Raw genomic sequence first — 27,056 nt, forward strand, 5'->3', positions numbered from 1 at the left:
AGTGGGTTGGAGAGATGGCTCAGCAGTTAAGAGCACTGACTGCTCTTCCAGAGGACCCAGCTTCAATTCCCAGCAACCACATTACAGTTCACAACTGCCTATAACTCCAGGATCTGACACCCTCACAATAGACATACATGCAGGCAAAATACCAATGCACATAAGAATAAATAAAGTATATTTTAAAAGAAAAATAGGTTTGAAACACATTAAAATTGATTTCTTTTATTGCAAATAATAAAGTGAGTGGAGATCTGAGTCTCTTTCTAGACACCCACCTGATGTTAAACCAAATGATCATTTATCATCTCAAAATATTAGCAATTATAACAGAAATGCACTAACACATCTTTCCTCCTGCTAACGTAATGAATATACTGCCAACATTCTCATTCCACTGGGATCTGCACAGTAGTTAAATAAAGCCTTATAACCACAAGCAATAAAAACTGCCTCAAAGAGAAACATCAAAATCACATTGTGAATTCTTTCCACATTAGGGTTTATGCTCTGACACAGTCAGGGTTAAACACTGAAAGCAACATCTTTAAGGTGTGGTGACTGCTCTCCACCCACTCGGCTTCTGCCTGAAGCACAGGCCACGACTGCTATAATATAGCAAGTTCCCAGTGAAGAGGATGGTTCATGTGAAGGGAGACCACGGTGAAGACACGTCTATCACAAACAACTCGCCCGAACACTAGGTAACAGTAATTGTGTATACTTTGCTAAGTACTGAAGTGCTGAAAGAAGAGTATCAAAGAGCTGGAACACAGCAGTGTGGCCTCAAACAAGGATGACCAGAGGCCTTTCTTTTGAGGGCACTGGAGACAAAGGAATAAGAAAGAATCTTAGAGATCTCAAATCCTCATCTGTTTATATGAGCTTGTTGATAAACTGAATGCTAAGTAAAGGAGAGTTTCATTATATTAAGATAAAAATCATTAAACTAAATGAGGGTTGAAAAAAACAAAAGTTGACCAATTTCCAATGAATGAAATAAAAAGATGATAGATGTAAGTTCTACAACATATATTAAAGATTAGATTTACCTAACTGTAAAACCACAGTAAAAATGGTCACTAGCTACATAAAAATGGTAACTGTTAACTTTCCTAGACTGTAAGGCATCTTGATGATCAAGATCCATCCCTAAGAACCTCACAGGTGTAATTCAAGAACTTCTGGCATCTTCTGAGGTAGCCTCCTTGCTCTAAGACACCACAAGAAGCATTCCAAATCAGCACAGAAATTGCAATACTAAATACTGCCCAGATTACAAAGGGTGGAGAGGTAAAGAGGCTGGCATGGATACTCACAGAAAGACACATATCTTTTTTCAAGTGCTTCAAGTCAGTTAGAATGACTATTTTAAGAAAAAACACTCTGATCAAAAGAACAAGTCATTACATGTCTAAAAAGTACATAGAAATACAGAGATTTCAAGACACAAGAACTTGTGATACAAGGATACAGTCCCTAAAACAAGCAGGTCTTACAAGATTAAAAAAATAAAAAAAAAAGTCTGGCTCTTGCATCTGCAGTCACATCAGGAGGACAGAAACAACACTGTCTCTTGTGACACTGTCTCTAGCCATTGTACTCTAAAACCATGACTCCCCCCACTCCCTGTCTGTCCAGGACCTAGACCACAAAGCCTGACTACCTTAGGAGGTGACTGTGAAAGCCAAAATGCCATTTCCTTGTGCTATTTAAGTGACTATAAGTTTCTATTACATTAAAAATAAGACTCAAGAAACAAGAAGCATGACTTTTGTCTAAAATATCATTAATTCTCTGGATTAAAATAATCACAATCAATTTTATACTATGCTACCACATATATAAGTAGAGATAAGAAAGGAGAAATGTCACAGTTATGAAACCAAACTGTTGTTAGCTCCATTTGAAACTGACTTCCTAGAGCCTCACACTACCTATCAAATGTTAAAAATAAATAAACCAAGAAATGTAAGACCACAGCATACAAACCAGGAACAAAATACTAGTATAGTTTCATGAACAGGATAATTACTGCCCCCTCTTTGTTCATGTATTAAAGGCTTCCTTAAATCGCTTAACCAGTGTTTAGGTTATCTTCTGTTTGATATGCTATTTTACATAACAAGTTTCTAGTCTTACTAGCTCATCTCAAAAGTTTACCACTCCAAACAAGGCTTTCTTTTCAAGAATACGTTAAAATTTTGCAGCAGAACATCAGAGAATGTTCTGGGTACTGTCAACATTCAAATTACACGAACTTCACTAAGAATTTCCAGCAGATCAATTTTCTCTTAATACTGTTCTAGTGCAAATCCACCCACTTCCCAGTGGGGAGCGGCAGGCTAAATTCTTGGGGCCATTCAACCTACTTGAGGTATGAGGGGGTGTGCAGGAGACTGACGCTTGAATGCATGCATTCTCCTCTGCTGCCAATGATTACAAAAAATGAACAATCTTATTAAGGTTCCCTGATTAGTCCCAACTTTTAAAAAAACAAAACAAAACAAAACAAGGTATGAATGAATGCTTCTCTAAGGAGACAACTTTCCAGGGAAAATGAGAGAGAGGAAGGCAGCGGGGATGGTGGGGGTTGGGAGATTGCAAGGCTTGATGGTTGGAAGATGACAAACCCCTAAAACATGCAAATGCCAAGGGGTGGAATAGAAAAGAATGCCAAGGGCATGAATAGCCTGGCAGCTGACCCAGCTGAACTCAACTCAAGATCATGAGCCTTCAGGACTTCGCCATGCTCCTCCAAGACTGACCATGATAACAAAAGGAAAAGAGGGATACCTGTCTCACCAGGGCACACCTTCCAACTACACAACTGTGCAAAACCATCCTCCCACCCCTAGACCAGGGAAACTGAAAGAAAAGGCAGAACACGCCATTAGCCAGGCCAGGCTGCTCTTCCGGAAGCGGAGCCACCAACCACCACCCCCGAAAACAGCACAGGCGTGAGGTACCCTAACCCGGGGCTCTCCGTGCCTCCTTGCAGCCCTTGAGAGCAAGCCAGGGTCCTGGCCTCAGTTTCCCCATCTGTCAACGACGGCGGGTCAAAGAGGAAGACTGAGTCCTGCGCTGTTCCTACCCAAGCCCCTCTGATTTCTGGAGTCCCGCGACTCCCGAGCCCTCCGGGAGCCTAGAAGCGGGGAACGGGTGGGGGGCAGCCGCAGCTGACGTCAAAAGCTCGGCGGCCCGGGGCAGCTAACGGGCGGGCGCTGAGGCCCGACGGTCGCCTCCAAGGCTCAGGGAGCCCGAAGCAGGGCAGGAACGCCAGAGACCTAGCCTCAGCCGCTCGGTCGCGCACACTCACCCGCCTCAGCTTCCGCTCGGCGACCGGGTCCCGGCTTCACGGCCGGCGTCCCGGACCGGCCCGGTGCCCCACACCCACTACCTCAGTATTTACCTCAGTCGCACGGGCCCCCGCGCAGCCGAACCTGCTACCTGGGCCCGCCCCCACCTGCCCCGCCTCCGAACCGCCCGCAGGGAGGGAGGAGCGGGGGGCGGAGAGGGAAGACGCCGCGCTAGCCAATCGCATCCAGAGATTTGTCCCTGCGCGCGCTCTGATTGGGTCTGCCTGTAACAGACCTTCCTCCAATGGCTGCCGGCGCGGCGCCGGCCGAAGGGACTTTCCGCTCGGTCAAGCTCGGTGGAGCCAAAGGGAAAGCGAAGGGGCGGAACAGAGGAGAAAGGATGGGGGCGAGGAGCGATGGCTGATTGGACGAAAGGCTGAGGGTTCCACGTCACCATTGGCTGAAACCAGACCTGGGCGGGGCGCTGTGCTCCCAGCTCCACCTCCCTCGCTTGGGTCTTGGCTCTTGCCTTAGCTGTCAAAACTGGGGTGGAAAGCGATCCAGAGGAAAACTGAGATTAGTTTTTCAGGATTCCATGAAAGAGCAAATCTTAGAATTACACCTAAGAGCCAATGTTTTCTTTCTCAGTTACTCGCCACGTGACGTGGGGAACTCCCAGCCATGTTGAGCCTCAATTTCCCCATCTGTAGAATGGAAGTGTTAAGTACCAGCCGTCTTCCCGGATTATTGTGAAATGCTAAGTAGTATCTCCTAACAGTGGATGCTCTGTAAAAGCTGAAGCTCTTTCTGCCCTCACATGGGGTCTGGGACACCTTCTGTTTTTGAACTTCTGTGCCCACCTATCCCAGGTTAGAGAGAGTCCCCTGAAGATAGAGAACAGAGTTCCACCCTCTAGACCTTACTCAGGCCTGCACCCCTGGCCACCGGCCAGAACTGGGGATATAGTTACGGATCTTTCAATTAGAAGGGAAGATCCTCACTCCCAAAAGTGCTCAAAATATTTAAGGAAACTCTTTTTATAATCAGCCCCAGAGTGTGGCGGCACATGCCTTACTTCACTGCTTAGTCCTCTTAATTAATTCCTTCTCCTTTGACATTTTAAGTAGTAATTATGGGAGAAGGTGATTAATACTGAAAAGGAAAGAAGGGTGTGTGTGTGTGTGTGTGTGTGTGTGTGTTTAATCATGACACAAATTTCCCCAATGGAGAGTGGCATGTTTCTGAAAATCCAAAGAATTGAGACCAATGAGAACATAAAAGCAGACAGGCCCAGACTACTAAGAGTATAAACTCACCACTCCTCTCCTGGCTGAAATCACTCATGGTAAAACTGACACCTTTCAAAAACCTAAGCCTCAATCCTCTCCTGTCTTTCATCAGTATATAAATAGATATCCTGATCCTGGCTTCCCGGACTTTACCAAGAAGCAACATACGAATCCATAGTGACATTCACCCATAGACCTGAATTCTCCCATGACACTGGCAGGCAGGACTCGGAGATCCAAGCTGGCTGTGTGGGAAAACATCTCAGTCTGAAAACTGGTTTTTCTTTACCTTATTGACCCCATTCAATAAGGAAGAGAAAGGAGTTGAGGAAGTGGACTTTGGGAATCTTTATAATGAAGCAAGCACTCTTCTTTTCTCCAGCTTGCCACGGTCTTCCCCATTTCTGTTTTCTCTCCTCAAATCTTTTTCCTCATGCTCATTGTCCGTTGGCTCCTTGGGGATGTGATTTGCCACTCCCGGCTGAAGCATCTTTATGTCCTTCCTGATTGTGGCATCTGGTGTGGGTGAGTTCTTCCTCTGTTTCGGTAGGGCTTGCTGCCCCACCAGCGGTGGCCACACACCTTACTTATTCCCCCTGTTGTCACATGCTCACTGGGTCAGAGTCAGGGCCTGACTTCATCCAAGATCATCATCTAAGCCAAGCCTTATACACAGGCTCCTCTTTGTCACCATGTCCTGTCAGTTGGTACTGGCTGCCTAGAAGTGAGCGACGCGATGCTAAAGCTGTATGTTGAGGCTCAAGAGACAAGACACCCACCATGATCTCAAACAGGAAAACAGTGTCACCGAACTATATATTATTTGCAGTTCTTCACATTCCAGGCTCTCGTTTTAGGGACGGGCGATTACGGTCCAGAGTGGAAAAACAGCTTTCCTCAGTCACGCAGAAGCTGTCTATTCACTTGTGTTTAAGTGGTTTCTCTGACTAAAGTCCTTACCATCCCTCCCCAATCCTTTCATATAGGGCCTGGCTCAAGTCCAAACTCTGCCAGCAGTCTTTCCAGATGACTCCAGACCCATTGTTTCCCTACCCTCTGCCTGTCCCAGCCAGCCTGGCCTTTGCCACATGCAGATTAGGTAGAGTTTCTGAGCGGCTACCAGGAAACACATCAGTGGATGAGAGGAAAGTCAAGCCTGCCTCCCCCAAGAAAGGGGAGTTCCCTTCCCTGCTGTCACCGTTGACAGTTCAGTCACAGTTGGAATAAGAACAGTCTAACAAGAACTCTGGGAAGGGAGGGGTGCACCTGAGGCAGCCTGAAAAGGCTCCTGCAAAATAAGCGAGCGATGACGGATGTTAGCAAGAGCTGAGGGAACACCCCAAAGGGAACAGAAAGTGCATGACATGTTGAAGGCACTGAGAAGGGTAAGGCACTGATGGCAGGGCACACTGCATCAAGGCCAGGTTGTTCCTCATTCCTAGAACAATGGGACTCCTTAAAGGATGACTGTGACTCCAGGTAGTTTTTAAAGAGCTATGACAGACACATAGTGGGGACTGAAGGAAACATCTTTTAATATTGCTAGAGTGGCCATGACATAGACCCTACTCCATGCCACCCAGGGGCTGCCCCGGACCTTGGTAAGCCCTGTGTTTATTTCACACTTTTCTACTTACTCCGTAGCTGTATTTAACCCAACCAAAATGAGTGCCTGGTGTCCCCAGCCCACCGCAATCCTCTGCCCATCCCCAGCACAGTGAATGGCCATTTCCAGCCATGCATCCAGCCTCCACAGTTTCAGTTGTGTTCCCACCAATCCAGTGAAGATACCTCTCAACCAGACTGAGCTCTGAGCGAAAAACAAAAACAAAAAAAAAACTCCCTAGACCAGATATCCCTGCAGGGGAGGATAGGGTACCATTACTTTCTCCACAGAAGCTCAGCCCAGTGTCTTGACCATGGGTGGGGAGCTGAGAATCCCCCCCTCACAGCTGTACTTATCTCTGGGGAAGGGGCTCCTGGCCCACCTGAGCACTCTGTCTGGAAGCTTTTACTCCGACCCCCCTAAAAGCGCTTCTCAATGAGATAAAAATGGATTACTTTACTCATCATCTTTAAGCTAAGGCAGCTGAGGCCCTGCTCCCCCTCTTTGAGCTGTTATCAGTTCTGTTATCAGTGCTGAGTGGTTTCTGTGGGCGATTCTAAAGCGCACGGAGGAAAAGGCTTAGTGCTCTTCTCTGCCACATCTGTGCCACATCTGGAGCCCACGTGGGGCAGTGCACACACTAAGCACGCTCTCGTGTCCAGTATAACCATCCTCCCTTGGGAAGGAAGCTCCAGCGGAACCATGGGAAAGGAGATCCGTGCCTCTCATCTGTGCCTGCTTTGGTTTCTGCTCCCCCTAAATACAGAGCATGACATGAGGAGCTCTTCACTTAGTTTCAAAAAATAAAAAATGGAGTGCCTAGTATGCACTGTGTACCCTTCTAGAGTCAGGGCGCTGTAGTGAGCTTGGCCTCTGCCCTCAAGCAGCTGGCATTCCAGGGAGAGTATGTCAGCCTTCGCTTGCTGTGACAAAATACATGTGAGAAAATAGACTTGTAAGGAAGAAGGGTCTCTTTTGGCCCAGAGGTTTCATGGTTGCTTTGAGCCTGTGGTATCAAACTATCATAGGATGGCAATTGCTTGCCTTGTGGTAGTCAGGAAGGAAAAGAGAGGTGAGGAAGAGCCAGAGTCCCAATATCTCCTTCAGTGGCCCAGCACCAAGTGACCAGAAGACCTCATATTAGGCTCCAACTCTTAATGGTGCCACCACCTCCCAACAGTGCCACAGATTGGCCATTGGGTCTTCAAAACATAGGCCTGGAGGAATAACCAAGAGCCAGACTCTATTAAGAAGAAGGAGGCAAGCCAGGAACAATGGCACACACCTGTAATTCCAATACTCAGGAGGCGGAGGCCGGAGGATCTCTGTGAGTTCGAGGCCAGCCTGGTCTACAAAGTGAATCCAGGACAGCCAGGGCTACACGGGGAAACCCTGTGTCAAAAAAATCAAAAGAAGGAGGAGGAGGAGGAAAAGGAAGAGAAGGAGGAGGAGGAGACGAGGAAGAGGAGGATGAGGAGGAGGTAAATGTACACAAGGAGTCCACACTGATAAGACACTGAGGTAGGCAATTAGGGAAGAGTCAAGAGAGGCAGACAGTTCAGGGAAGGACTTCCTCCACGAGCAGCTGGGTGGACAACCTTGGTGTGCGGGTCTGGAGGCAGCAAGGAAGCCCTTAGCAACGGAGTACTGTGGAGAATGTGGTGTCCGTGGCAAAAGGGACTCCAGAACAGACAGAGTGCTCCCCGGGAGACCTCGACTTTACTCTGCGCTGGAAGTTGCAGAGGCCTTAGAGAGGAGAAGTGGCTAATGTCACCTTGCGTTGGTTCTGCCAGACTCAATCTGCAGGCCAGTGGCAGAGGCAAGGAGACCAGCCAAGGGACTGCTGCAGTCAAGGGGCCCCTGGTTTCCTGGGGACGGAAGCAATGAGCAAGAAGTGGTGGATATGGGGAAACAGAGAAGTGAGAGTGCCAAAAAAAAAAAAAAAAAAGAAGTTAGCTAGGAGTGGTAGTAAGCACTTGTCACCCCAGCAGTAGGAGGGCTGAAGCAGGAAGATCTCAAGTTCAAAGCCAGCCTGGGCATCATACCAAAATGTCAAAAATAATTATTATGGGGAAGAAAAAAAGTTTGGAAAGAAAAAAAAATAAAGGAAGGAAGTCATTCCGATATTTTGAATAGGTAACGGTGCTCCTTTGAAGAAAAGTTGCCAAGATGAGTGACAGAGGAGGGCTATGCTTAGACAAACTGGATAGTGGGTTGTTGTTAGAGAAAATAATGATAGGTTGCAATTAAATTTAAAGCCAAAACAACAGGTACCTCGAGTGGGGAACGGGGGCGGGGCGGGAGCACAGCTAAAGAGCTTGGGTTTCCAGTCTACACAGCTGGAGTCTGTTTGGCTGTAACTCTCTAACAGGAAATTGTTCAGCTCTGTCTCCCTGTTCCAGATGACCTGCAGCCACTACCCCAGAAGTGGAGGCTGAGCATCCCTCAGAGACACTGCCGGAGCTTACGCCATCACGCTGGCCATACACTGTTGAGGTAAAGCATTAAAACTGGTCCAGAGAGAGCCCACTTCAGACACAGTCCTACTCCTTGAGTTTCTTCTTTGTTGCAGTACCGTAGACTCAACCCTGCACAGCACACAGGCTAAGCAAGTGCTTTTAAGCTAAGGTACACCACCCCCAGCTCTTTTGACCACATCATCTATGCCACATACTCATTTCAGTATCTTGTTTCCTGACTGCGGAGGAGGCTGAGTATGGTAGGGTTAGGGAAATACTCAATAACCCGTTTCTCCCAGGATCATGATGACTGTAATCAAAAGACGAAAAATTTCCTAAACTAAAATCTAGAAGTCTCCTGCTCTGGTTCTTTTTGTCCCACACATAAGAATTAGGTACTTTTGGCCACTCGGGAAATCTGCAAGCTTCAGGCTAAGCCAAGGTCGATGAGCGCATGTGCTCCTCCAGTAACTTCTCAGCCGAAGAAATTTAAGACTAAGGGTCCTGCTCAGGCCCAAAAGACCTGCTCAGGCCCAAAAGCCTTTCTATGCCGTCTGCTGGCCTTCTGAAAGTCTGCAAAGTTCAACTCTGCCGTAATTTCCTGGGTGCCATTCTTTTGTTGTTGTTGTAGTTTTTGTTTTTTTATTTTTCGAGACAGGGTTTCTTTGTGTAGCCTTGCCTGTCCTGGACTCGTTTTGTAGACCAGGCTGGCCTCAAACTCACAGAGATCCGCCTGCCTCTGCCTCTCGAGTGCTGGGATTAAAGGTGTGCGCCACCACACCCGATTCTTGTCTGGGTCTTTGTAATCTCTCTCTCTCTCTCTCTCTCTCTCTCTCTCTCTCTCTCTCTCTCTCTCTCTCTCTCTCCCTCTCCCTCTCCCTCTCCCACCCCCCCTCTCTCTCCCCCCTCCCTCTCTTTTCTCTCTCTTTCTCATTTGATTAAGAGTCTCACATAGTGCAGGTTGACCTTAACTCAGTATGTAGCCAAAGATGATCCTACCTGCTTTGCTTCTACCTCCCAAGTGCTAGGATTACTAGTGTGCACCACCACACTTGGCTTTGACCTCTCGTTTCTTCCTAATCTCTCCCTGGTGCTGGGATTAAAGGCGTGCACCACCACCGCCCGGCCGTGCTGAGGACATCGACCCCACTCTCTCTGGCATTATGTTCTCTGGGCTCCAGACTCACACAATACAACTTGGTTTCTCTTCGGTATAGCAAACTTGACCATTCAAAACAGACATATTTTCCTTTTGTCCCAAGGACCAGATGTTCAGGACAAAACTCTGCCATTGTAGATTCTTCTCTTTACCCGGGCCCTCTCTTTCTACCTCCCTGTAGGGCCTGGAAATCCACCTCCAGAGGTCTTTGGGGTCCATCTTCCTAGCTCCACCTCCTCCACTAACACCAGCCTGCACTAGTTCCTCAATCACCTTCCCACTTCCTCCTCTCTCATCCCCCACCCGTAGGAATTTGGGTCATCTCCACCCAAGAGCAAAGTTCTTTGTTAAAGAAAAATTGGAGCATATCTCCCCTGCTTAGAACATTCCAATGGCTTGGCCTTATTTTATTTATTTAGGTTAAAAAAATATATATATATTTTTCATCTCATAACCCAGGCCAGCCTTAAATGCTAGATTCCCACCCCTCACCCACCCACCCCCACCCCCGTGAGCCTCCTCAGTGCTGGGATTATAGGCATGTGGCAGAGCGCTTACCTCTATTCCAAAAATCAAGACCAAATTCTCTATCACAGCTGTGGAGAACAGGCCCTACGGACCTCGGCAAACCCTTCTCATGACACCCTCTCTTTGACTCACAGCAAGCAGAAGGTGTTCATTTCCTATGGTTGTCCCAAACCATCATAAACACGGGGCCTGAAAGTGACATACATTGTTCCATCACCTGTAAGTTCTAAGTGGACCAGGCTCCCTCCAAGGTTCTGGGGGGGAGGGTGGAATCTGGTTCGGTCATTCCCACCTTCCAGACCTGAGGTTATTAGTTCCCTTTTTATGCTTTCAAGGCCAGCAGCATGACGTCTGCTTCAGCTGCCCTACTGCCTCCTCCTGTATCTCGCACACACACACACAAACAGTCACACACACAGACATAGCTGCCTCTCTCTCAGAAGGACACACATGTGACGATGATTAGGGTCAACCATATGGGCCACCACCAACCCCATTCCAAGAAAATCTACAAAGCCCCTTCTGCTAGGTAAGGTTGTAAGGACAAGAACCTGGTGTCTTTGGGAACTATTACTCAGCTGGCTGCACACTCAGGGATCTTTGCTGAAGGAGTCTTTGTGGCATTGAAAGACTCTCTGCCCACTCACTGTGGCATGGTCAGCGCCTTTCCAGGGAGACACAGCTTTCCTAGCTCCTCAGAAGAAAGCTCCTGGGCCTGGCATGCCTGTCTAGTTCTAAGTGACTTAGCTTTTCCTTTGAGGAGGTAATGAATATCAGAGATAAACAACATGTGAGGAGGAAAGCTTTATTTAGGCTTGCTGTCCACAGTCTCGTGGCCTTGTTGCTGTGGACCTGTGGCAGTACAGTGTGTCCCAGTAGAAATACGGTAATGGAATCTGTTCGCCTCCTTCCTCATAGACAAGAAGCAAGAGAGATCAGAAAGAGTCAGGGGTCCCTGACATCCCCTTGAAGGGCACGACCCCCAGTGACCTCACTTCTCTCCATCAGGCCCCACTTTCTGGAAGTTTTACCTCCAACAAGCCAGGCACCAAGGCATCAGCATATGGACCTCTGAGGAACATTTAAATCCTAGTTATAATATCCTTCCTAGTACTTTAATAGAAAAGTATTCTTTTATACACAATACTTTTAATGGACTTGCTTTCCACCCATCTTTTCCTCTGCCCTCACCCTGATGCTCCAAGGACAAGGACAATGGCCATTCGTTCTGACATAACTTGTTAGTAAATTATTACTAAAGATGCTCTTAAAATCCAATGTGGTACTGTGCCAATGGCCATTATATACCTCCTTAGAGAAGGTGGCCCCATCCCTCCTCCCCCTGGTCACCTGTACCAACAACAACTATCCAGAGCCGGGCAGAGCCTCGGGAACAAAGAGAACCCATGGAGGCACTCACACATAGACACCCAGGGAGCTGTCCCAGTATTCAGCAAGCCAGACACACAGAAGACCTCTCTAGTGAAGCAGGAATCTACCACAGCTAGCAGCCAACTGTGCGCATGCTCAGTGCAAAGCAAATGGCTGAGGCTTGCGTCCCCGAAGCCAGTGCAGGAGGCTGCTGGCAGAGGAAAGCCACAGACCTGCCTTCTTCACCTTCCTCCCATCAAATGACACCTACTCCCTACAGCCAGTTGGAAAGAACTAAAGAAGGCCCACAGGGCTGTCTCCACAGGCCCCGAGAGACTCCAAGACAGGTTCAAATTTCACCCTGGGTTAAACTCTGCTAAGTTGAAGCCAAATGTATTTTGACTGCAAGGTATTTCTAAGAATGGTGTTTCCATTAAGCAGTAAATTATCCAGTAAAAAAAACAACATCACCCTCCCATACAGAACCTGGTACTTAAAAAAAAAAAAATTGACAAGTTAAGCCAGGCATGCTGGCGCATGCCTGTGATCCCAGCACTCAGAGAAGCAGAGGCAGGTGGATCTTTGTGAGTTTGAGGCCAGCCTGGTCTACAAAGTGAGTTCAGGACAGCCAAGGCTACACAGAGAAATCCTGTCTCGAAAAACCAAACCCCCCCCCAAAAAATTGATGAGTTTAGGGGATATTTTTAAAGGCTTCGTCACAATGAACACAGCTTTGGTAACTCAATAGTTTTCGCCTCTGTGATTATTTATAGCAGAAAGTTCATGATCACATTTTCTATAAAAGTACCAACTTAAAATAAAACAATGCAGTTTATAAATACTAACCCGTTTTTCACAAACAATGAATTGGAAGGTAGTAAAATTTGTGTAATTTACAAATGACAAACATGACATTTTGGAAAACATCAAAAAGACCTTGCTTAGAGAGGGAAAGGGGGCCTGGTTTTTGTCCTCTGAGAACCCCAACCCCTGACTGTATTCCATAAAGCATTCTATCATAAATAGAATGGAGCTGTCTTTTATGAACATGTTTCAGAAGTCTGTAGTCAGAGTTCAGTTCACAGGCACCAAGCCTAGTGGGGTTGTTTGAAATTCTGGCCCAGATTAAATCTAAAGAGCCGCAGCTGCCGGAGAAGGAACTGATTCCCAAGGCACAGCTATAGAGTCATTGATGTTACTGGAAACCCAGGTCCACGTGTGAGCCTAGCTGGAGTGCGGTCACGTTTCTCCTGCAAATCTAGAACATCCTGGGGGCAAATGGCTGTTGTCTGTGTTAATAAAGGAGAGCAAAGGATGGGATTACGCTGGTTGTCTGAGTTGGGGTCCTGTTGCGCCTCACGTAGGGTGAGCAGGGTGTACCAGAGCAGGATGGCCTTCGAGGGTAAGCTGAGTCCAGACATGGCCAAGAGCTGCTTCCTGACTAGCCCTCTCCAAGAGAGAGAAGAGGAGGGAGGTGTCTTGCATGTGGGTCTAGGTCTTCACAGCAACAGGCCCCGAGTTGGCATCCATGGGTCCCACTGAGCTCCATCAGAACCTTGGCCAACCAGCTGGAGGCCTGCCACATGCTGAGAGGGGGATCCTCTTGTGTTTGTCCCACGGTTGGAGTCTAGAATAGAAGATGAGAGTAAAAGCCAGTGCATTAGCCAGAGTTGTCCTGAGGAATAGACCTAACAGGGTGGGAAGAAGGACAGAAAGTAGGGAGAAAGAAGGAGGGAGGGAGGGAGAAAGGGAGGGAGGGAAGGAGGGAGGGAGGGAGGGAGGGAGGGAGGGAGGGAGGAGTAAAGGGAATTCTCTAATTCACTTACACCATCCAAATAGGGAAGTCCAACAATGGCCGCCCAGAATGGCAGAGAACCTGGCAGCTGCCCAGCTGAGGAAGCTGGATGCCTCAGCGGTTCCATCAAGCTCGAGGCCTGGAAATTCCCTAAAATGTTGCTGGTGATGAGTCCGTGTCGAAAGGTTAAAGAAGCTGGAGTCGGCTGTCCACAGGTCATGGCAGCAGCCATAGACGTCCTCGCTCAGGAAGAAGAGGGGCTCGTGCATGCAAGCATACGCTACCTTCCTCCTCCTTCAACTTCCTCCCGCGGGGTGCCCAGTGGATTCAGTGGGGGCCTTTCCCCTCTCAGTCACTGTCATTCATGATGACTCTCTCTAGAAACAGCAATGTGGTCCTCTTGTCTCACGTGTCTCTTAAAACAAGACGTACCATCACACGTCCTTGGGAAAAGCCATCGGGGTGCCTTTGTCCGCTCACAGAAGGTAGCGCTCCCAGAAAGAAAAAAATAATAATAATCCAGCCCTGACATCATTCAGCTTCCGGAGGCCAGGCTTCCGTGGCCCGCTCACAGCAGGAGTCTGGTGTCACCAGAGCGGAGTGTTTCGATTTCCTCCAGAGAGAACTTGTTCCCTCGGAGCCTGCAGAGATGATAGGAAGTGAGGTCTTCTGACAGAAGGCAAGCCTGAGGGAAGAAGGCTTGCAAGGATAGCAGCCACCTTTAAACCCATGTCTGGGAGGGGGAGGGGAGGCTGGTGCTCAGTTCTAACCTCAGGCTTGCCAGATGGAAGGGCGTACGCGTTTTTATGGTTCTGTTTTTTGCCATCTGCCACCCAGGGCTGTCCCAAAAATCCCACAGAATGAGCAAGGCTCCATGTCTAGACACAGTCCACAACACTGGACAGTGCCAGCCACAGACTCCCCAAGGCCAGCTACTGTTTTTCAGGCAATCATCACTTCTGTTAAGAATGAAGTGAGCAAAGCCTATACCCACAGTTTCATCAGCAACCAACAAGAAGCATCAGAGCCTGAGACTGGTGTCCTTTGAAGACAGAATGGGACATCTCTTACACTTACGCAATGATTTTAAAACAAAAACAATAAAAACAAGCAAACAAACAAACAAAAAAAAATGCTGTCTTAAATACTAGGCCACCTGGCCTCGCCAGCAGTGAAACTTCGCCCTCCCACAGGAAGTAGAGTATCTTTGGTTCAAGTGATCTCAGGAGCTTCGGTTTTAATTTTACTCTTTGAGATCTGTTTGCTACGCCACTGTATGAAAAACAAGGTCTAAGGGGACCTGTTCTAGGAAACAGGCCCTGTGGGTCTGCAGCCAGCTTTAAGAGTCTACCCACCTTTTCCTCTCCTCTGGTCAAATGTCTAGCATTGAGAACAAGGCTCCAAGCCAGGCATGGCAGTGCACACCTATAATCCCAGAACTTGGGAGATGAAGGCCGGAGAACGAAGAGTTTATCCTGGGCTGCACAGTGCATTTGAAGCCAGCCTGGGCTATGAGAGTCTGCCTGAGGTGGGGGGATGGGGATGCAAGCAGCGGGATAGAGAAAACAGGGCCCTAGAGTTGACAGCACTTTTGAGAAAATACTGAAAAAAAAAATGTGTTTGTTTTGTCTTAAGGTAGGAGCTTGTCCAGACTTCTTCGGACCTCGCAGTCCTGCCTCAGCCTCCGAAGTACTAGGATTATAGGCCTGTCCTACCATTCCTGATGAGAAACGCAGAAGCTTATAGCAATAACTTTCACTCGTTACATGTTAAGCCACAGCATTCTCTTCTGCTTTTCACGTGAGAAACAAGAAGCCTAAGTCTGTATCTGGATGCCTTTTCAAACTCATGAAAGCCTGTGGCTTTTAATGCTACGGATGTGGCCACACCACACTACAAGCCCCACCCCATGCAATCTCTCACTCTCATGTAACACCAGAATTCAAAGGTCCGGAGGGTCTCACGTAGCATCCTCAATCGGTGGGAGCATGTTTCACAGTCAGAAGGGTGCTGTGGAACTCTCGTTTTAAACTACCTAACCACACTCCTAGCTTTATGTTGCTGCTTAGAACTCCAAAGTTTCAGGATAAATATTCCTGGTTTTACACTTTCATTTTTGTCCTTTATTTCTTCCTTCCTTCCTTTCATTCCTAGCTCCCTCCTTCCCTCCCTCCCTCCTTTCTTTCTTTCTTCCTATCTTTCTTTTTGAGACAAGGTTTCACTCTGGAACCTAGGCTGACCTAGAACTGAAATTTCTCCTGTCTCACCCCCTTGGGCACTGGGATTAGCTATAGACCACCACAACGCATACTACTATTTTAAGAAGAACAGGCTCTGCCTAGAGACACAGACTTCCTTCACAGCCAGGGATCTAAATCTACTGTGTACAGAATAAGACCAAATAAATGTGGTCAAAACTGATCTTCAAATTCCCACCATTCTTCTGTCCCCTCATCCCATTTCACATGGTATGAAAACCAAGGCTCGGAGAGGCAAAGGAGTTACCCAAGGGGCCCTTACCAAACTTCCAGAACAGTACTATTCCTGCTGAGGGCCTGCAAGAGGGCTTCTACACCCCGGTAGGTAATGCCATTGTTGGAGAGCCTGGAAGAAAAAGTAGGTAAGATGAGCTTAGTCTTCGACTGATCACGCCTGGCTCCAGGAAGCCTGCTGCACAAGTCCCATGAGATGATCCACAGGGCCAATGCCTCTGTAAAGACAGTCCCTCTTCTACTCACCAGACTAGGCACGCACTGGGGAGGGCATATGGGTTGAGGACCCACAGCACAGCACAGGCTTCCAAGGGTTCAGATCTAACCCCTACCATTTGCTGTTCGGGAGTCAGCCAACTTTATCGGATTGGGGAGTCCTCGACTCACAAGGAGTGCAAACTGGACAGAAGATGACATAGCAAGAGCTCTTGGCACAGCACCTCAGTGGTAGGGCGTAACTCACAAACAGTGATGCACAAGGACATAGGTTAGAGATGGGGGCGGGGGGGGGGCGGCGGGGGCGGGCGGGAGGCTGGGACAAGAACTGATCCACAATGGAAATGTTTACTCTAGCTTTGCCTTCTAGGCACCACTGCCCCATCTGCCTTCCTCCCCTGCACTGGCCCTGCTGCACATCTACCATGAAGGCGATGCTAAGAACAATGCCAGATTGTGCTGAGTTTTTCCTGTGTGCCGGCTTACATCAGTGCATGCTCAGAACCCACGAGGAGGTCAATTACTACCCCCTTTCCACTTGAGGCCGCTAAGGCATCTCTCCAATGTCCAAGGAGAAACCGTCTGCTGTGAAGATTCCAAACAATGCTTGGCAGAGAAGATACTGGAAAAAGAAAGGTAGAGGAGCGCTCTCTCTCTCTCTCTCTCTCTCTCTCTCTCTCTCTCTCTCTCTCTCTCTCTCATACACACACACACACACACATTATAGACAGAGAGATAAAGATGATATAGATATAGATCTTATGAGGAAAAGGGTAGATAATACTACTCAGGATGCTGAGCAGTCAGGCAATAGGTAACACAGGACACCACCCTCCTCCACCATAGTCTCACCTCCTTTAGGACCAGTCGAGGCAAAGTGTGGCAATGGGGAAGGACAAACCTGCCACATCCTTGCCCAATCAAGGATGTACCAAGTGTCCCCAAGGGCTCCAACAGCACTTGCTGTTCCAGGCACACAATGTGCTTCCCAGTGTGATGGGAGCCTTTCTAGTCTGAATTCAAACACCACTTTCTTACCGAGACCTCATGCAAATGGCAGCAACCATATCTCCCCCTTGCCACGTCCCCCGCCCTCCCAGAAATGAGCCTTTTGTTTGCCATCCGTCTCCAGCATTAGACTATGAGAGATGGGAGAAGGCGAGTCTGCTCTGTCCTTTCCTGTCTGTCCTGATGCAGGTTTGGGGTAGGAACACTCCTATATGAATGCACAGACGTGTGTGCCAACACTTGTCCAATCAGTGGATGAACGCACACATAAGCAAACACCAGCACTCACACCACTTAACAAACCAGGAAATACCATCTAAAAAGCCCTTCTGCCTGAGCAGCGATGGCCTCTGGAGGAAGGAGGACACTTCTAAGTCAGATACAGTCAGCGGATCCATTCGGGAGCCTACCCATCCAAGCTCCCTCAACTTGCATTTCCAACTCTGAAAGTTGCTTGCTGAATGAATCCTGTCACTCTTTAGAGCAGCGGTTCTCAACCTTCCCAAGGCTGTGACCCTTTAATACAGCTCCTCATGTTGTGGTGACCCTCAGCCATGAAACTACCTTCCTTGCTACTTCCTAACTGTAATTTTGCTACTGTTATGAATTGTAATGTAAGTATCCGCGTCTTCCAATGGTCTTAGGTGACCCCTTGTGAAAGGCTTGTCAGAACCCCAAAAGAGTTGCAACCCACAGGCTGAGATTCACTGATCTAGACTCTTGGAGCAAGCTCAGCCATGTGGGAGTAAGCTGATGGTTCAGGAGAAGGACAACCCCACAGACACACCTCCCGCAGAAGGGTGTGTGTTTGAGGGTAAGTATTCCTCAGTTCCACTCTTGGACTGGGTAAGTGTCAAACACATCCTGCTGACTCCTGGAAGCCCCAGCAGCATGAGTTCTAATGTTCTTAGTGATGACGGAACCCAGATCCACCGTCTATGGTCACCACCCCCTTCCAGCCGCACTAGACCTTTCTTCCAGGAGTGTTTCCCAGAACTACCCAGATGCCAGGTAAGCAATGAGCACCAGCACCCTCATCTGCCCAGACCAAGGTGAGCTTTTCCCCCCCACCCCGACCCGGACACCTTGCTGAGGTTTCCAGAGCTGGCCAGAGCCTGACCTCTGACCCGAAGACCCCTCCCTCCCTAGGCTGAGCATCGTCATACCACCTCAGGGTACTTACTTCAAGATTTTCAAAGTTGAGTTTCTCTTCAGTCCTTCTGCGAGAGAATACAGCCCTTCGTCACAGACATGGTTTTCCTCTAGGCTGCCAAGAACAGAGAGGAGGTCAAGTTGCCCTTGCGACATTGGCTGTGGTGGAGGATGTCACGAAAGGCTAACCTCCTCATTTAGAGAATCCCAACATGCAGAAGAATACACAAGAGGGCGGGAGGAGTCTTGATTCCAGGGACAGCCTTGCAAGGGGACTCACTCTTTAGTGCCACTATAGACACATCCCCATTGTGCGCAGGCCGCTATGAATACTCTTTCTTTCCTAGATTAACGAGGAACTTCATTTTGTCGTGAGGAGCTATGCACTTCGTGAAGAAAATGGCATTTCCTGCTTTCCCCTGCAACCCGAATTGGCCAAGTGACACACACGCAGAGCCATGGATACCCAAGGAAAGTTGGCAGATGGGAGCTTCCAGGAATGCTTCTGAAAGGGAGGGGTTCTGCCTGCCTCTTGCCCTTGTACCATATGGAAACTGAATCCCAGATACAAAAGTAATTGCTGCAGATGGAGCAGCTACCTTGATCAGGAGATGAAGGCGACGCATGTGGGCATGATGGGACAGGAAGAGGCAGAGACAGGTGAGGCCCTGGTAGCCTGCTGCAGACACCACTACAGCTCTCAAATGTCTCCCTCAAGACTTCCCAGACACAAGAAAACAAACCTTTGCTGGCTTCAGCCTCACAGATGGAGGGTTTCTGTCACGCAATACAATTAACTTACACTAAATTTGGCCTAAGCTTGCCTCCATGCTTTTGAGTTCCTTGCAGAAAACTGCAACTTAATTTAGCCTGAAAACGAAGCGCAACCTAACAAGAATATGTTCTTGTGACAAACAGCCCGGTTTCAGACAATCACAACAGCCGTACTTCAGCAGGTCACAGGCTGGCAACTCACTACACCACGTCTACATGGAGCGGAGAGAGCTGTTGCCACTAACTTGTTTCTGTCTATTACTTCCTGTCTGTAAATACTGCTGCCCTCATTGCTGGGTGGAGCTGTCTGAACCCCTCCTAGTTCCGAGCACCAATCTGTCAGTCAGGCTTTGTTCACACTGATTCTGCTAAATCTACTCTGTCTAAAGTTCCTTTATGCCCAGCTGTCCAATACCCATGTCCCTTTCTTTCCTGTACTATTAAGAAACCTCATTTTATTGTGGAAGGCTACCTGCTTTGAGCAAACAGCCATGGCATTTCCTACTCTGCCATAGCCAGGGTTGAACAAGCAATCAACCATAATTCTAAGCAATAGCTCACAGTAAGGTGTGTCTCTACCTAGAAGTGATGAGGATAATTTTCAAATGGCATATGATCAGTGCCGCTTCCTCAGATCCAAGGGCACTCCTGTTGTAAAACAGTTTCCTCTGAGATTGAAGCATAGTATTTGCCGGGAAGCTCCTCAAGCAGGAAGGGTCAACATCTCAAAAATAGCTCCAGAAGTCCCTAAAACTGACCAGTTGCCTAGACCACTCCCTGCCAGAGTAAACAATAAAAGCTGAGAGTCCCTCTCGGAGAAGCAAAGAGACTCAGATATGTCAAACTACAAAGAAGGTTCTGAGACCAGACCAGTTGCCTGGAGGAAGTGGAGACCAACTGAGCTGCCTAAAAGAGGCTTAGACCACCTGGGTCACTTGGAAAGGACAATCTTCAACTTACTGGACTGGACTGTACAGTATGCTCCAGGAAAACCCCTGAGGTCCCTTAAATAAAAACATTTTGCTATTGCTGTTGACTGTATGCCAGAATTAGACACCCCATATTTGTGCTTGACTATCAGACATGGAGAAATTAAGCTAGGACTGAACTGAAATCCTGCTGGCTGGCTTTCACAGTGCCACAAGGGCATTGCAGGCTGATGGTGGAGAACTGTCACCAACACTTCTGCTCGGCTATGGATCCTGCATGCTGAAATGCCAACATGCTAGGCAGGGTGTGCCTGCTTGTACAATAGTGGCTCAGCTAGTAGGATCAACACCCTTCCAATTAGATGCCAGCCCCCCTCCACAAGAAGGAGTTCATGTCGATACTATAAGCCAGTATGGCGGAGGAGGTCATAGGTCCCAACGAGAAAACAATGTCTAAATAGGATTTTTTTTTCCTAGACGGACATGATGTGCCTGTCTAGTGCCTTCTAAACATGTGCATTTACACCTACAGATGACTGTTGTCAGCCTCAACTCACATCTACCGGTGAAGGTCCAAAGAACAAGTAGCTGTTCCTGTGGCACGGTGGCCTGTTTCTTATCTGTAGGTGGACACCTATAGTCACCTCCTCCAAGGCTCAAAGACCATTGCAAAAGAGGGCCCAAAAAGAAGGTAAGAGCCAAAAAGGAGAGTTGTGCAACAGTCCCTTCTGAGATTAAATCATTCTACCTTACAGGAAAGCTCCTTAAACAGAAAGGCAAACAACTCAAAATAGCTTCAGGAAGTCCCTAAAACTGACTAGATTCATTACTCTGCCTCCCAGCTCCCCACCCCTATCAGAGTAAACAACAAAAGGTGAGAGGGCCTCTCTGACAAGCCAAGCTGCAAAGAAGAATTGGAGACTAATCTGGCTTCCTGGAAGATGCAGAAACCAGCCAAGCTGCCTGGAAGAGGATTGGACCAACTGAGGCACCTGGAAAGGACACTTCAGCCTCTGGAGCTGTGTGCAGGCTGTGCAGTGTGCTCAAGTTCCAAGCTTTGTGAGTTGTCACCATGCTGGGGCGGGCTTTGGTGACGCAGCTGTCCTTGAGTCATTTCTGCTCCTATAAGCGACCCCTCATCCATATTCCTGTAAGTAACCCCAGTAAAACTCAGGGTTCACCAAGTTGGGCTTCGGTGGTATCCATATTTTGGGGTGCCATGGGTTCCCTATCTGAGGTGAGTAGACCTGTGTCTTGCACGTCCCCAGAAAATGTTTTGTCACACAACGTCTTGGCACCGCGTTTGCGGTGATCCTCTGAGAGTCCATGTTTTGCTGTTTCCTCGAGAGGTCACTCAGCATTTTCTCTCCCTGCTATATCTGGAACTGCAAAGCTACCCTGGAGTTGAAGCCTCTGGCAGCATCTACACGGTAGATAACTCTGAATCTGCTTCAGGTGAGTGTCATAAAGCACACTTCATGTTCCCATGATCCCAAACTCTGTTTGCCTTCTGAGGTGACCCTTGACCCTAGCAGGCAGGGCTCCGAAGAACTCAAACTCATTTTGCAATACTGCCCTTCAGAAGCGCTAGTACTCAGAATACAACTGTTACAGTTGTTGGCGGCTGCTGTAGTAGCAGTGGCCCCACTGCTACAATGGCTTAGCGTCTGTGGAACACGTACGCATACGGCAGGCACTATATTTAAGCACGGACACATATGGCAGGCACTATATTAAGCTCGCTACCAGCACTACCTTCCTTAATTCTTAAAAAAACATCTCTCCGGAGCTGGAAACATTCTTGCTTTGAGTTCACAGGTAGAAACCTGCAATCGGGGGATGAGTTTAATGTGGCTGTTTGGCTCCAGAGCTTATGGTCTTCTCTGTGATGTCACGTGCAGGCAATGAGCAGAGCAGCAAGCCAGCATATCCACATAGATAAGAAGAAGTCATGGCGGAAGCGCCAGACTCTGCAAGGTTCATACAACTCAAAGCCAAACTCAGGTCATCACTTAGTCCTCCAGTCTTTTTTTTTTTTTTTTTTTTTTTAGACAGGGTTTCTCTGTGTAGCCTTAGCTGTCCTGAACTCACTTTGTAGACCAGGCTGGCCTCGAACTCACAGCCATCCGCCTGCCTCTGCCTCCCAAGTGCTGGGATTAAAGGTGTGCGCCACCACACCCGGCCCCAGTCCTCCGTGCGTATCTTACCCATACACCCTCCCATGGATGAGGCTAGGCAAGCAGTAAAGGATTGCACCCACTTCCCAGAAACAGGGGAGCGCTCTGCCCCTCTACTCACCAGAGTTCCTCTAGTGACTTGTTTTTCTCCAGCATTAGTGCTAGGGCTCGGGCGCCCTCACTGCCAATGTTGTTTCCCACCAGGCTAGACATAATCACAGAATAAAAAAAAAAAAATGAGTCAAAATAGAGAGGGACCTCAGGGACAAACTGACCTGTGAAGGGACAAAAATGACACAAGCTAGTAGTCTCCTCCACCTTAGACATGCTAATTGATGACAGCGCCCCCTTATGGCCAGGAGCCGCCTCCAAACTCTCCCCCAACCGGTCAGCCATTTTCACTGGATTAGAACAGGTCATTAAGGTAAAATATGATGGGTTCAACCCACAGCCTTCAATTTGCTAACAGGGAACCATGACTCTAAAAGGAGGAGAATCACCTCCAAATTCACCCCCCAATCCTCAAGTTTCCTGATTCCCAAAGCCAATGGTCTTTCTTCCTTACTCCACGGCCTAATACGAGGGAGAGTGCAAAGTCCAATGACCTTCAAAACTGACCCAACCACCTAGCTCCCCCCTGTGACAAGGACAAGACACACCTTGCAGCTTACCTGAGCCACTTCAATCTCTGGTGATCACCCACAGCCTCAGCCAGTGCTTGGGTGCCTTCGTCACCCACACTGTTGCCCCAGAACCTGAAAAGTGGATAGGGTGTGTTTCAGGCATGTGCTAGTGTGCTTCCATAGTGCCACGCCACTCCACCCCAGCGAGGTCTCAGGGATCCCAGCAAATTGGATCTACAAAGGCTTGTGGACCCACCCCTTGCCAGTGGGGAACATAGTTCACATGGTTGGATTTTTTTTTTTCTTTCTGACATTTAGTTCAGCTTTGCATCCTGGGAGCTCTCACCCATCACACGCCTGTAACTATGCTCCAGGACTGGCCAGAACAGTGCTAACTCTCCCCTAGGTAGCTCAGCTTTTCATCCCTTGTTCCCCCCTTAATCCGTCCTCTTCCTGTGATGTCCAGCTCCTCTGGCTTCTGAGCCATTCTCCTCCCGCCCACTGTAGCTTGGAAATAGTCCCCACATTCTGACCCAGCATCGCACACACATTCAAGGACTTGCCCTGAAACGTGTATATGTACGGATGAGCAAAGACGGCTGCACAGGAGCCAGGAAGGGTGGCTCATACCAGTAATCCCAGCAACTCAGGGAGGCAGAGGCACAGGCAAGTGGATCTCTGTGAGTTCGAGGCCAGCCTGATCTACAAAGCAAGTCCAGGACATCCAGGGTTGTACACAGAGAAATCCTGTCTCAAAACACCAAAAGAAGGAGGAGGAGGAGGAGGAGGAGGAGGAGGAGGAGGAGGTGGAGGAGGAGAAGAAGAAGGAGAAAAAGAAAAAGAAGGAGGAGGAGGAATGAATGAATGAATGAATAAATGTTAAATGGACAACAGATGGTGGTGGCACACGCCTTTAATCCCAGCATTCCAGAGGCAGAGGCAGGAAGATCCCTGAGTTCAGGCCCAACCTGGTCCACAGAGTGAGTTCCAGGACAGCCAGGGCTACACAGAGAAACCTTGTCTAAAAACAAAACAAAACAAAAATCCATAACAAAACAAAAGGTAAATAGGACATAAATGTCCAGATGTGGCAACTGAGAGCTCAGGCAGAAGGGAGCTCCATGGGGCCCTTGCTGCTAACACAGCTGGAAAGGGTGCTGACTTCAGATTAGAATAGTGTCCTTCCCGGCTCACACTGATCTGGGCAACTAACTAGGCTGCCCGGGCAATGGACTGAAACATCCAGGCCCTACAGTTACTACCCTCTCTTCCTACATCTTGGAGTCTACAACTGACACATCTGGACAACTGACCCCTCCCTCGGAAGCACGGCACCAGATCTTTCCATGTCTGCCCTGCTGTTCTTGAGAAGAAGCACAAAGTACTTCCTGGGGTAGCCCAGTCCCCAGTTCAAGGCACAACCCTTTCCCTACCTTAGGTACCATGAATTTCATACTTACCAGGTGAGGAGGTGAAGCACAGAGCGAGCTCAGAAGCAGCCTGGCAACACCCACTCACCTCAGCCCACCACCCGCACCCGGGGCCACGGCTGCCTATGGGCTCTTTAGGTGAAGTGAGTGCACGCATGACCTTAACTCTTTGAAAGCCCCAAATTCCTTCATGTGGGGCCCCCTTATCTCTAAACCCAACCTACCCCAGGAACTGTAGGGATGTGTTGCTCTTGAGCCCCTCGGCCAGCACCTGGGCTCCGGCAGCTGTAATGTGATTGTTCCCGAGCCTGGAAAGAAGACACAGAGGTTCAAGAAAAGCATAATACACTGGCGCCTCCTGGGGCATAGCAGGGACATACTGCTGGGCAGAGCTTGCACACATCAGGACCCCCTGCCACGGTTCCTGCAGCTTGGTCTTGGTAGGAGTCGTGGTGGAAAGCTGTCCCAGGAGCTGACTTCCTTCTTAGTCTCAGGCATCCTCAGTCTCTACCTCAGCATACCCCCTGCCCTGGTGACTTCAAGCCCACTAACACCATGGGTGGTACTGGCCTATTCTGAAGGGAGCCGGAAGGCCAGAAGAGGAGGAAACTGCAAGTAGGGAGGAATGCAGGGCGCAGCAATTAGCAAGGACAGGACCACAAAAAAGGCTCCCACATAGCTGAATCTAGTCTCATCTAACAGTCCAGAGCTGTCACCCACAAGAGAAGCCTTCCGGAATAAATTTCATCTTTCCAAGGCTCTTTAGGCCTCTTTTGGACAACAATAATCTTTTTTTTTTTTTTTTTTTTTTTTTTTTTTTTTTTTTTTGGTTTTTCGAGACAGGGTTTCTCTGTGTAGCCTTGGCTGTCCTAGACTCACTTTGTAAATCAGGCTGGCCTCGAACTCACAGCGATCCACCTGCCTCTGCCTCCCGAGTGCTGGGGGTTAAAGTGGTGTGCCACCAGGCCTGGCGATGGCCATCTGATGCCGGAAAGCACGTGGTAACAAGAAAGTAACCCTAGACCTCTGCTGGGCAAATTAGATTTGAGAGCACCCCAGTGACCTCGTGAACGCTCTCAGAGCTACAAGGTCCAAAATATTTCCTCCTATCCATCTCTTCCGTGCAGGGCCAGTCCCCAGCCTCCACAGCTCCCTCCCCTATTTTCCCACCCGTGGGCAATTTCTGCTCATGCACCCCCTTCTCTGAGGACTGAACTAACATGAGAATCCGTAAGCTGGAAGCTTACATAATTTACCCACGATCCTCCAGTCTCTGAGCTTACTATATAAAGCATGCACTGCGCCAGCTCTTTATGTGTGTTAACTCCATCCTGACAGCCTTCCAGATGGCTGTAAGTACGATCCCATTTTAAGAAAAGAGTCAGGGTAACAAAAAATATTATCTGACCCAAGGTCACGCAGCTAGTGAGCATCCCAATCTCTGGGTTTCTAGATTCCAACCAGCGGACAGCCTAGCTCCAGCTCCTCCCCATGCCCCGCCCCCTCGCCGCCCACTTTCAGCCATGACGACAGCACCCAGTGCTGGTCACAAACCTAGGCCACCAGTTCTGAGTCCCACAGCCCGCGCTACCCACAGACTTCCCTAGATGGCTGGACCAGCTGAGACTGGAGGAGCAGGTGCAGTGCAGAGCAGAGCTTTTTGTACAAAGTAGTCCCTGCGGCCTCGGCCTTTGTAGCCCTGTCTGAGATGAGCATCCCTCATCCCAAAAGGCAACCAGCAGGCAGAAAATAAAAGATGGAAGTGATTCTTCACTGTCTCTGTTATTGCCTCACAAACCATGAGGCATGAATAGCAGAGAGAGACGGGGGGGGGGGGGGGGGTGGGAGTAAGGAGAGAGGCACCAGGGGCTCTCGGGGTGTATCTGTGATCTCTGGTAAGAAAGAGATTCAAAACTTGAGGGCAGGAGCATTAGATGGAATTTCAGATCTTGCCTGGTGAGTGTCGAGGATGCTTTGGGGAGCATTCCAGAAACTGGGTACCACACCTGTGGTAGTAAACACAGGCTCAGTGTACATCAGAGAGAACTTGCAATCCTCGACAGACACCAAGAGGAGGGGGGAGATGCGGGGGGCGGGAGGGGGGGGAGCGACCTCAAAACTCTCCACCCTGGGGACCAAATGTCCGAAAGTCAGGAGCTCCTTAGCCTCAGTAGGACAGGGCACACCATGGGATCTGAGACACAAACTCAAAGTGAGACCCTTCGCTGGATGCTGTCAAGGATCATAAGCTACTACAGGCCACACCACGGTCCAGAGCATATCAGCTCTGGTAACATCGGGTTCAGAGAAGAAGGGAAGTCGAGGCTCACCTCAGTGACAAGAAGTTCCTCTTGTGCATAAGGAGCTTGGCCATGGAGGAGGCACAGCCATCCGTGAGCTTGTTGTTGAAGAGACTGCTAGGTCCCAGGAAAGACGGAAACAGAGTATATGACCAGCGAGCTCTCAAACCAGGGCGTTCCCCCCTCTCTTCCCACGAGCCATCCTCCAGCTGGGTCACACCTGGCCCACCCCATCACCCGCCCATAGCCGCCTCGGTGGCCGTGCCCAGTCAGTCCGACTCACGCTAGCTTCCGCAGCTGCTCGCACTGAAGAGCACACTCGGTCAGCGTGTAGGCGCCTCGATCTGAGATGTCGTTATTTCGCAAACTGAAAAAGACGTTTGTTGGTTCGGTCCCAAGTAGAGCTGAGAAGAGGTTCTCATCTCAAAGAGTCTCTCACCTTCAAGTGA

The 27,056-nt window shown here is 48.9% G+C and overlaps 2 protein-coding genes across 5 annotated transcripts in view; both read right to left on the reverse strand.

Annotated features, from left to right (window-relative positions):
• The window catches only part of CYLD (CYLD lysine 63 deubiquitinase), a 48,863-nt gene extending 45,367 nt beyond the window's left edge, over window positions 1-3,496 (reverse strand). The window contains exon 1 of one of the 2 annotated variants that reach the window (XM_084757133.1): window positions 3,413-3,496. The gene's annotated coding sequence lies outside the window, so the exon portion shown is untranslated. Of the gene's footprint in view, window positions 1-3,319 lie in introns of both variants that reach the window. The other variant, XM_084757132.1, reaches the window with a different exon arrangement.
• Window positions 3,497-12,443: 8,947 nt separating this feature from the next.
• NOD2 (nucleotide binding oligomerization domain containing 2) overlaps window positions 12,444-27,056 on the reverse strand; it is a 38,606-nt gene continuing 23,993 nt past the window's right edge. For 2 of the 3 annotated variants that reach the window (XM_084757129.1, XM_084757130.1), the window contains exons 5-13: window positions 26,891-26,974; window positions 26,638-26,724; window positions 24,532-24,615; window positions 22,926-23,009; window positions 22,376-22,459; window positions 18,406-18,489; window positions 16,027-16,110; window positions 13,538-14,147; window positions 12,444-13,338 (exon numbers count right to left, since the gene is read on the reverse strand). In XM_084757129.1, the coding sequence (XP_084613255.1) occupies window positions 14,075-14,147; window positions 16,027-16,110; window positions 18,406-18,489; window positions 22,376-22,459; window positions 22,926-23,009; window positions 24,532-24,615; window positions 26,638-26,724; window positions 26,891-26,974 (664 nt within the window). In that variant the 3' untranslated portion in view covers window positions 12,444-13,338; window positions 13,538-14,074. The remainder of the gene's footprint in view (window positions 13,339-13,537; window positions 14,148-16,026; window positions 16,111-18,405; window positions 18,490-22,375; window positions 22,460-22,925; window positions 23,010-24,531; window positions 24,616-26,637; window positions 26,725-26,890; window positions 26,975-27,056) is intronic. The other variant, XM_084757131.1, reaches the window with a different exon arrangement.

The sequence above is a fragment of the Acomys minous genome (assembly GCF_964271855.1).
Source record: "Acomys minous genome assembly, chromosome: 14".
Lineage (NCBI taxonomy): Eukaryota > Metazoa > Chordata > Mammalia > Rodentia > Muridae > Acomys > Acomys minous.